Raw genomic sequence first — 10,626 nt, 5'->3', positions numbered from 1 at the left:
TTCAGTTCAAACTACATTCTATTTCGGCTTGAACACCGGTGCACCTTTCTGCTAAAGATAAAGACGATGGTAAGATTTCAAATCGTTGTAAATGAGGCAAACAAGGCGCCGGTTGATGTTACCAATTGAAATGAGATTACTTACAACAACACAGGCAGTTGCGTAAACAGAACGTAGCATAAATGATATCACAATTTTGAATGTAAACTTAACAAGCTTATGTTTTAGGGTCTGATGTGTTGTTTCTTGCAAGTAGTATTTTAATTTCTGTATGCAAAATGGCATCAAAATGGTAATAAATTTGTACAGCAGAGTTTTAGCGTTTTTTTTTGTTTCTCCATTTTGTTACAATTAAATAATAAACGTTAGTATGCTGCCAATTTCACACCGCTTATCAGCACACGCTGTTGATGAAGATAACTAAACACACTGAATACATCAGTACGGAAATCCAACCAAACTAGTCAGTAGTGTTTTAATAATTAATAATTCATGAATTCATTTCACGCCAGCTTAAGCTTTTGCAGACAATTTGCATTATAAAATCAGACGTTTGAGCGCGTTTTAATATTGATACTTTGGTTCTGCACTGTGCCGTATGCGATTGTGGATTATAAACAATTTACTCCTTCGAAAAATACCTACAACAGAGTTTTTTTTCCAACTCCAACTGATGAGCAACTTGTAAAGCAAATTACTGGAAAACGATTGATATTATTATTTGATTCGTTTGGTTAGCTAATTTGTTCGTCATACAGCCGATCACTTTCTCTTTCTCTGTTTGTGTCTCTTTGCAATTCAATTCCTATTCAGTGTAGTTGCCAAATCCTTCCTATGCGGTGCTTTACCTTAATTTTACTACTTTTGATAAAACATTTCACGGCGATATGTAGTAATGATAAATGATCGGAAGGGATGACAATTCACTATTGGATGTATGGAGTCAATAAAATGTGGACTTTTTTTTAAAAAGAAAAAAACCTTCTGCTTGTTTCATGAGTATGCAAGATTCGCTTATTTTTAAACTGCAACTGTAAACTAACTATGTCCACAATCTCTAGACATTGTGAGGTACGCAAAAGACGAGCGCCAAATACACCTCGCAGGGTAGGGGTAAGGGTGTTTGATTCCACCGGAACCAGGTGCCGGATTGTGTATGCAATTAACACTACCCCGCAGTCATCACACCCAAAGCAAGGGATTAACATAGATACGTTGGGCGTGAATTAAAAAGCCGCGCATTTCTGCGGTTTGTCGCTAACTGACGTCCGGTTGTCGAACGATTGTTGGAAACGATTGTCGCTGAATGGAGTGCGCTTTTCTCGGTAGTACTACGTCACTCCACATCCACACTACGGTCAATCATATCACCCGTTCCTTGGAAGAGGAAGGAATGAGGGTTTAGTACGAATGGATGTAAGATACTCAAGAACTTATCGCACTTTCTTCGCAAGACACCACTGACAAAGACGACCTATTTAACGTCATTTATGGATGTGGAACGGGGGCTTATCTGTAACGAGTTGCGATATCTTCTGGACTGCGTGCTGTCCATACGCGCTAAGATGGTTTTGGTGTAGTAAATGTGCACCGCTGAAGCTGATTAAATGATGCACAGATTGAGTGTATATGTTCTTCTAATCTAGATATAATAGCACCTTTCGGTCGGATTGTTCTCTTCCTTTTTGTGTTTTCGTCCATCTGTTTAATCACTATTCGAATCAGCACTCTCATTTGCACCTACACATTTACACCTTTTTTTGTCCCAATACTGCATGCACTATCACACGGAGATTGTATGTGTGTGTGTATGTGCGCTGTATCATCAAACTGGGGACTACTTGTCTTCAAACATCAAAAATATACTTTGTTTGATACCGCACTTATCTCGGTGCGGTGGAATTTACCCAACCACTTTGTACGAAAGTACGAGTATCCGGGCAAAAATAATACAACGAGCACGACTTTCGACTCACCCAAAACCCATCCACAAAGCACCGTCCCGAATTGGGGTGCAAAAAAATAAACCTAAGTTGGATAAATATATGCTTAGCTCATTGAAAATGGTCGTGATTTGGGATGAAGGCCTTGGTTGAATGCTATAATTAGCACAATCTGGTTCTTCAGACACTTTCTTTATCGAAGCGATATCCTTCGAGATGCCGACAAAACAAACTAACGGTACGCAAGGAATCTTTTACGATTACAGCCTTGTACCTTCGATTGTTGGGACGGGTGGTGACGCCAACATAATACTCCCGGTGCGTCGCGTACGATTAATCATTACGCCAACTATACTCCCCAGCCGACCCTTCAAACTAGCGCCAAACGTTTGTAGTTGTACGTGAAACGTATGCCGATGGCGTACATACCGAGTAATATAGTGATGAGGATGATTAGGATGATGATAGCGTGCTGCTAAGGAGCCAACGTATCCAGCAGGAACCACCACCAGCGCTTGTGTTTCCGAACCAATCGAACAGTTCTCGTCGGGCTGGATGCAACCGTCGTAATTCATCGCACAGCTCACGGGCGAATTTCCGGTGGCATACGTCTTTCCAAGCCACGGTTGGTGCTACAATTCGAACAGTTCGTCTTGTTGACGTTCCAACTTTTGTAGTGAACTTTGCACCCGCTTCCCTTGCGTCATCACGATCAGCTGATTCGTGTCGGATGCGGCACTGCCCGAGGAACTCTGGCGCTTGTGATGGTTCGTACCACTACCACCAGCGTGTTGCGAACTGTTGGCACCGCTCGGGACGTGATAGTGATACTGCTGGTAAGACGAGATCGAGGACGAAGATGACGCATTCGAATAGGCACGCGGTTTCGAATAGTACCCACTGCTACCGCTCCCGCTAACACCACCGCCCGAAGAGGACGAGAAGAACAGGTTGTCGTCGCTCTGGCTGCTCGTCACGAAGTCACTGTTCCGCTGCACTTCCGCAATGCATTTGCGGGTGGACGCTATCGAACTGTCGATTTTGCCCAAAAATTCTTCCAGATTCTTGCGACTTTCCTCCTCCGGCGAGACGAGCGGAGATTCCTCGCTCAGCGAGTATCCATTACCGTCGGAACTGATACTGTTGTTATTGTTGCTAATAATGCTGTTACCGCTACCACTAGCAGCAGAACCACCACTCCCGGATGTCATCCGGCTCGCCAGCGCATTTGGACGTATGATTGCTTCCGGATCCTTTGGATAGTGGGGCGAATCTTTCGGTACCGGGATCATAAGAAACGGCCGCAGGAAGATCGTATCCGTTGGCAGTAACCTATTTACTCGTCTAATTTGTTCCATCTGGAAGCAAAACAGCAAGCATGCAGATACAGTGGTGGCTAATGGGGAATTCTATTTATGGGCGTCATTCATTGGCTGACTATACTTACGCTACATCCGTACTTCAAGGCAAGACCTTGCAGTGTGTCGGTCCGCTCGACATCGTGCCGTATCAGCGCATCCGTGGGTTGCAGTGCGGCCGGGCTTCGACTTCCGCCGGATATGCTGCCGTACTTCTTCAGCGAGCGGGCCGAATCTCGTATCGATTGCTTTTCACCAAACATGGTTTCATCTTCCATTCCGGCGTCTGAAACTAGCTTTACAAACTGCCACCGCGCACATACACACGCGCCAAACGCACGCACAGGGCACAGATAAGGGAGAGCGAATTAGAACCACATCACACACAAAACAAATCAATCCTTCCGATCTATTTCAAGAATGTGCGTTACGATTAAAGAGGGGGTTCTTTTTCTACCGTGTCACACTAATCAGCTGCCTTTTAGCCAGCAACAAACCAGCAGAAATGGTACAGCTGCCACGACGAAACGTACTTGATTATTTTTTAATCAACACCACACACAGCATGCTGGGATCAGCTTTTCCAGTGCTCTGCTAACTAGGTGCACCGAGCGAGATCTTTCACTTGGACGATGGGTGTCATTTTCCACCAACAAATAACCAATTTATGCACGAATTTCGTTTCCAATATGCGAAAGAAAAACAGCGGAGCGCACTTTCACCTGATGTTGAGCCTTTTTTTCATCCCAAGAATTTGACAGCTGCATCGAGCTGATGAGAGAAGGGCCAACACAAAGGGAACTCAGCTTGAAGTAACGAAAGCGTCCCTCTAAACGACGTGAAAGAATTGCGATCAAATCACGGTCAAATGAAAACAAAAGGCACACACGTTCGCGATGATAGAACGATAAGTGTCTGGCAAATGATTATTGTACGCGAGTGTGTAGCGTGAAATGTGTGATAGGCTTGTTGGAGTAAATTATAATCAAAAAGATTAATTTTAATTACCGCTATCTGCAGCAAATAAAGAGCGCTAATTTTGAACAACAAAAGAAAACAATTCAAAAATGACTACTAATCTACTCTATGCGGTTTGTGATAGTGTGATAATACGCACATACACACGTGAGCGCGTACTGCTAAAGGCGATTGTTCACGTTGATTGATGGAAGCAACGTTACGGCGGGTAATTAATGCGTAGCGCCCGCGATAACACACCGAAGCGAGCCCGTACTATTATCGCACGCACGCAACGTTCGCATCTGTCGCAGATTGATCAACAACGCGCGTCCGGGGACTAACTTTCGTTGCTGTAATGCAATTACCATCCTCTATGACCTTGTGAACGGATCTCATGCATTCGATTAACCACCCCCAAAAGCCAAGGAAAATTCGCATGGAAAATTTTCGTCGATCGTACGATCGTCGGTAGGAGAGGGAGCTTTTTGCAAAAAACAGAAGTGTTGCAATCATTCACTGCCAACCGAATCACAAAACCACCGATGCATGTTGGGATCGTCGTTTGATCGGCGAATAGAATTAACCCACTTGCCTAATTTCGATGTGTTTATTTGGGAAAAATAAGAATAGTGCAAGATCACGCAACAAAAACGAGCATGTGATTCATCTGGCATAACGCGTCACCACAGAAGCGCAAATCCCACCGGGGGAAAGGGAGTTTTTGGACCGAACAAAAAATCACCACCAAGGGTAAATCCGTGTCGTAAATACCAGAAGGGTTGAACAGTTTTCACGGTATGTATGTGTGTGGTTTTTTGTACGATGGGGTTCGATCGTCAAGTCGATCACCAAAGGCACGTTTTCTGTGTCCGGGTTGTTGCAGTAACACCCTTACCAAATGGTTTCAATAGGAAAAAGCAAAACAACACAAAACCCCACAATTTCATAACATCACGAAGCCGTGGTTCGTTGACTGGCTGGCTGATGATGATGCCCCACGGAGTTGCGGATCGTTGACCGCCCTGCCCCGGGTGTGCATACACATGTGCACATGAAGCAATCGATCGTCGGAGAAGGAATGATTTACTTTTTCCCTGCTGGTGCCATTTTGCTTTCGCTTACCTTTACGTACGATCTCCAGTTTTTGTACTTTTTCCTCAGATCGCTCATCGTTTCGAGACTCATCGTGTGGCGCAACGCAAGGAACAACGCAGTTCTGTTTCAATGCGTGCGTGAAATATAAGGGTCGGAAGCTGCAACAGCGCCGGAGTGATGTATTGTGTGAAGATGATGCTTAATTGTGGGCTAATAAATCACGCTTATCCTAACCACTCAACGCGGACACACACACGCGAGCGCACGCGAAAGTAAATCCAGCAACATTTGCCTTGACCACGAAAACACCGCAGTCGCTGGGAATGCAGTTACACCCGTGCACGAACAGTTCTTTCCCGGTAATCCCCACGTACCGTTCCGCAACGGGTTGGAATTTTGCATACAAAGAAGATAACACTTGCTCTCCCTCCCCTACACTGTTTCACTGCGATCCGACCGAACACCGACCACGTACGTGTGGTACGCCCCGTTGCAGCAGCAAAACCCAGCACTTTGTTTCACTTTGCGTTATCACCAATCAGTGGCAGTCGCACGACGAACACTTTTCGCGGTTGCTTCAAACACCACACGTATACGGGCAACGATTTCATTGCTTAATGTTCTAGGGACGCTGCCGGTAGGCGCCAGTAATGGAGACAGCAGTTGGAAGGAAGACACCGGTGTTGACCTCGCGCACGCTCTATTTCCCCGTTGTGCGATGAGCTTCGCACCCGGCAATGATGATCTTCGCACTAGTTGGCACCGACGATCGGATGACCAACGCACGGAACAGTGATGGACGTATGCGCGTGCCCGTCAACAGTTGCTCCGTTTATGTGCTGTTTTGCATCATAAATTAACGAGCTATTCAAACGCAACGTACGATGGTTACGGGGAGGTTGGCCCATATGTTTTTCCCACACGTATCTTTGACAGTTGGGAACAACAAAACATCCTGAAGACTGTTGCCAAAGTGTTGAGAATTTTACGATATCGAACGGGTTGTCTAATAAAACAATTGTGTGCATTGCTTAATCAAATCCTCGGTTGAGGTTCAAATTTTTATTAGTGTTGTTATTGGACGAAAGATATTCTGTAGGACTGTGCTTAATAAATCTTTTCGGAAGAGTCAATGATATGTATCTACAGCGAGGAGTTTTTATAATTAGAAGTCGACTCTCATAGAATCTCCCTTCGTGGTGTTAGTCAGCTGCAAGTGCAGCTGGAGTGCCCAACTCACTGTGCGATAGTGAGTCAAAATGCTTCCTCTCGAACGGGGCTAATAGGGTTACGTCAGTTTTGGACGAAGTGTACGTTTCAGAGGTATATGTGACTCCCGGTGCTATGTAAGTTCTATATAGCGCCAGCTTCTTTCGTTGCTGCGAGAAAGAAGTTTCCTAATTCTGTTTGAATTCCTATTTTCTTGTACATTCGCGCATTCGATCACAAATGTCACCCCAGTTGTACTACTAGTTGTACGAACCTGGCTGACATGCGTTTGTTTATGAAATTAACGCACAGCACAACAAAAGTAGCTTCAGCCACAACCGAGAAGGGACGCCGCCGACAACAAGCGTCGTTGAACATGAATACGTTTCGCATCAATCCAAACAAAAAGTACTGTTCCTATCATGAGTGTGGCAATAACTCGTTTGCCAATCCGGCGGTAACGTTTTTCTCGTTCCCCAAACAACCAGATCGGTGTGAAACATGGATAAAGGCGGCAGGCGTCGCGCCCCACTTAGTGGACAATAGAATGTATCGCTTTATTTGTGAACAGCATTTTTCCAGTATTTACTTCGTTCGCAGCCAGAGACGCACATTATTGTTGGGAAATGCTGTGCCTTTTTCGATCAACGAACTCGAACCCAAGGAGGAGTCGGAGAAGAACGAGGTGCTGGAAATAGTGGAACACATCACCGAGGAAATTCTTAATACGGAGGATCTGCCTGAGGGTAAGACAATGTTGATTGACCGTTCATGTGGATGTGAAGAATGTTATAATCTATTTTGCAGAGTTTCTCGATGATAAAGACTCGACAGATGATCAGGACGCAGTTGGCACCATGACAATAGATCAACACAAACCAACTCTTTCGATCGCAACTGTTGATGCTATTAACAATACGGCTGAATTGAGCAGCAAACCCTCCCCATCCCGGTTCGATTATAGCCGTAAGCGTACACACATTGCTGCTAAAATGGCGGGAATGAAGGTGAAGCTGTTGAATGCAACTAGCTCCCCGAAAACGCTCAACACGGAGGCAAATATCAAAACGGTGCAGTTGGACAGTAAAAGCGTACGACTCGTCCCAATTCAAAGTGGCAATAATGCACTGCAACAAACGCTGCGACTAACACCCGTTGGCGAGAATGAAAGTGGTACTGCGGAAGAAGCACCGCAAGAAGTGTTCAGAGCTGCTCTCAAATCGCCCGTTTCATCGTCCACAAATGCAATCGAAATCATTGAACAGAATGAAGACACGTCGACATCCAAGAGCAGTGACGATATGGATGGTAAAATCAGTGAATTTATCTTCAAAGGTGAGGAGTACGTGCAGATGCCGAAAGAGCACTATCTTAAGAAAATTAACAAACTGAAGCGGAGGCTGGCGTTTTTCGAGAACATTGTACGAAACATGCGAGATGTACTGGATCATGCAGACCCATCCAGCCTGTTAGATTGACACGGTAGCGAATAAAAAGTGCGAATTTAATGAACGAATTAACCGTACATAGAATAGTATAAGAATTCAGGTGATCTTATCTGAGTATCGCAGAACCCAAGAACGTAAGGAAGAATTAGAAGCATAAACTGGACTACATCAGTTATCGGATAAGTTTTAGCTGTAAGTTTTTGCTGTAATTTCAAATGAGGATAAACGTATATTTGAATAAAGTTTTCAATTTCCAACTAACATCGCTATACAAACGTTTCCGACGGATTATTCACAAGATATTCAAAAAGATTTTAATTTAGGTGATACAGTTCCCCCATCATGTGCCACCGGGTCGCCCCAAAGCTTCCAAGTGTCAAGTGAGCGCAGGACTCACTATCCTGATTAATGTAAATCAAGGAAGACTAGAAATGACCATTGAACCCACAAAGGTAGCAATGTTTACTGCCTGATTCGCTGCAATTCTTCATAATTGTACCATCAGATACTACTGTTTCATGATCAGTTGCTGTTGTTGTTGTGCTCTATTGTTTACTTCTCTGTTTGTATAGAGAAAATTTTATCAAACCAGACAACCAAGAGTCTGGAGTCGCAGAATTTTGTGGAGCATAGTCCCAATGGCCAAGATGCCATCAAATGCTAATAGGCAAAATACGTAATATTGCCATAAACTTCAGGAAAACATCTTTTGAATGAAAGGCTGGGTTGAATCATAGTCAACAATCGTCAGTTCAAGCCAAGAGAACTTGCTGCCATTATCTTCTTGATCATTGTACTTCACCAAATATTTTGGGTTTGCAGAATTGTTGCCGTCAATGTATGAAGTTTTAAGCCATTACACATACTGAGCGGAAAATCAAGAGATCTAGGCCTGCTAATTTTGGGCTTTTTTTAACTTTATTTACCCGTAACCTGGATAGTTGTTCCTGGCAACAAGGGATTGGTTCGGATGTTAATTTGTACCAGTCCTGTCGAATGAAGACTCAACAACAATGAAGATGAAATCGCAACATATAATCGAAATCGCCTGATAATCGAAATGTATAACTCATATATACTGTATCGGTAGAAGAAGTCAGAAAAACTCATGTGTAACCAGTGGTACCTGAATGGGAATACCTACTTGACCTTAGACATATGCAATCAATTGCAGTTTCCAATAGTGAAAGACGTCGACTTTCGACGAAATTATGTGCAGTGCGTACGAAAAGCAGGATAAGGGATAGGGGTATAATCTGACCAGTGGCGGATCAAATGGTGGGCGGAGTAGGCGGCCGCCTGGGGCCTCATCGAATTGGCCCCGAAAAAAGCTGTTTACTAGTTAAAGGTGCATAGATTATGACAGAAAAGGCTCTAAAAGCGAAGCTTGACCTCGCTAGGAGAGCCCCCGAGGAGTACCACAAGTGGGCCCGAAGAGTACCACAGGGGTCCTTGGAAAATTTTTGTTTCTTGGCAACCCCCACCCCCCACCGTCATCCTTTTTAAAATTTGAGGCCCCAATTGTCATTCCGCCAAGGATCTCCAAGGATATTGATCCGGCGCTGAATCTGATGCAAGATTCTTAAGAACTGCTTAAGTCCAATTCGGAGTACTCATGTTAAAATGATATGTCGCAAAAGAGCATCGCAGTCCAGGTGGGAGCTGAACGCAAACAGGACGTGTTGTATATTTTTACGATACATTTCATTCGTGATAACTGATAACTCAGACTAGGAGACGAAGCCGCTAAGGCTCAATGTCTGTAAAAACCTAAAATTACAACAATAGCTCTATGTGAGTTGGAATATGCTTTGCCGAATAGCTTTTTTGTGAAAGTCAAGGTTATATCCAAGCCAAGGCATCTCGGGCGATGTAAAATTTGACAAATTATTATACTAAATGAAATAAAATTAACAACGTCGACCAATTGGGAAGAAACCTCTTTTTAAACATCTTTGAGTTTACGTACACAACGGAATCCTGTTGCATAGTCTTGTAACCGGGTCGATTAGCTAGTCAATAAGCAAAACTGTGTTATTTTGATATTACACGACTTCCTCGATAAAGTTATAAAATCCAGTTTAGACTGAAAGAAAGAAAAGTAACCTAAATAATTTAATTAGAAGTTTATCGCGTGTTTATTGCGAGGTGAAATATGTGTTTGTATTTCTACAGTAAGCAGATTTCAAATATGCTTCAAAATATGTGTATCTTTTACATCGGGCGACAATTAGACCGCCGATGACATTTATTGGGGGTCGTTTTACGAAAACTGACGTTTATCACGAAGTTTGACAAATCGCATTCATAATATAAAGGGTATCGTACACTGAAAGCAAATTATAAGGTAGATTTTTTATCCCTTTAGAACTGACCCTTGCTTGCATAGATAGAAAGAGCTCCTTTAAATGTTCTAGAAAGTGAGAATATGGCAAATAATATTGAAAACCCATATTTGTTTTGCCAACGCTTAAGTTTTATCAACAAAAACCAATAAAAATTGTTCTTCGTTTTGAAATTATCGCTGCATTATCGCATAGAAAGTGAAAATATGACAAATAATATTTTAAACCCATATTTGTTTTGCCAACGCTTAAGTTTAATCAATAAAAG

General features: G+C 43.3%; 2 protein-coding genes across 2 annotated transcripts; one reads left to right on the top strand and one right to left on the bottom strand.

Moving 5' to 3' along the window:
* Positions 1 to 258: 258 nt before the first annotated feature.
* On the bottom strand, positions 259 to 6,166 carry LOC128309436 (lysM and putative peptidoglycan-binding domain-containing protein 1). The gene is made up of 3 exons (XM_053045822.1): positions 5,384 to 6,166; positions 3,391 to 3,606; positions 259 to 3,301 (listed from the first exon to the last, which is right to left on the bottom strand). The coding sequence occupies exons 1-3, from the start codon at positions 5,444 to 5,446 to the stop codon at positions 2,576 to 2,578; spliced, it is 1,005 nt and encodes a 334-aa protein (XP_052901782.1). The 5' UTR covers positions 5,447 to 6,166; the 3' UTR covers positions 259 to 2,575.
* Positions 6,167 to 6,909: 743 nt separating this feature from the next.
* Positions 6,910 to 8,134, top strand: LOC128297957 (uncharacterized). Its single transcript, XM_053033677.1, has 2 exons — positions 6,910 to 7,311; positions 7,373 to 8,134. The coding sequence occupies exons 1-2, from the start codon at positions 6,942 to 6,944 to the stop codon at positions 8,041 to 8,043; spliced, it is 1,041 nt and encodes a 346-aa protein (XP_052889637.1). The 5' UTR covers positions 6,910 to 6,941; the 3' UTR covers positions 8,044 to 8,134.
* The last annotated feature ends 2,492 nt before the right edge of the window (positions 8,135 to 10,626 follow it).

Source organism: Anopheles moucheti, chromosome 2, assembly GCF_943734755.1.
Source record: "Anopheles moucheti chromosome 2, idAnoMoucSN_F20_07, whole genome shotgun sequence".
Classification (NCBI taxonomy): Eukaryota; Metazoa; Arthropoda; class Insecta; order Diptera; family Culicidae; genus Anopheles; species Anopheles moucheti.
This window is presented reverse-complemented; position numbering and strand designations above follow the sequence as displayed.

Bases quoted from the DNA above. Each gene is read 5' to 3' on its own strand.
- LOC128309436 (XM_053045822.1), bottom strand. From the start codon at position 5,446: ATGAGTCTCGAAACGATGAGCGATCTGAGGAAAAAGTACAAAAACTGG. The intron at 3,607-5,383 runs GTAAGCGAAAGC...GCGCGGTGGCAG, and splicing joins ACTGGAGATCGTACGTAAAG to TTTGTAAAGCTAGTTTCAGA. The intron at 3,302-3,390 runs GTAAGTATAGTC...TTTTGCTTCCAG, and splicing joins CCTTGAAGTACGGATGTAGC to ATGGAACAAATTAGACGAGT.
- LOC128297957 (XM_053033677.1), top strand. From the start codon at position 6,942: ATGAATACGTTTCGCATCAATCCAAACAAAAAGTACTGTTCCTATCAT. The intron at 7,312-7,372 runs GTAAGACAATGT...TCTATTTTGCAG, and splicing joins TACGGAGGATCTGCCTGAGG to AGTTTCTCGATGATAAAGAC.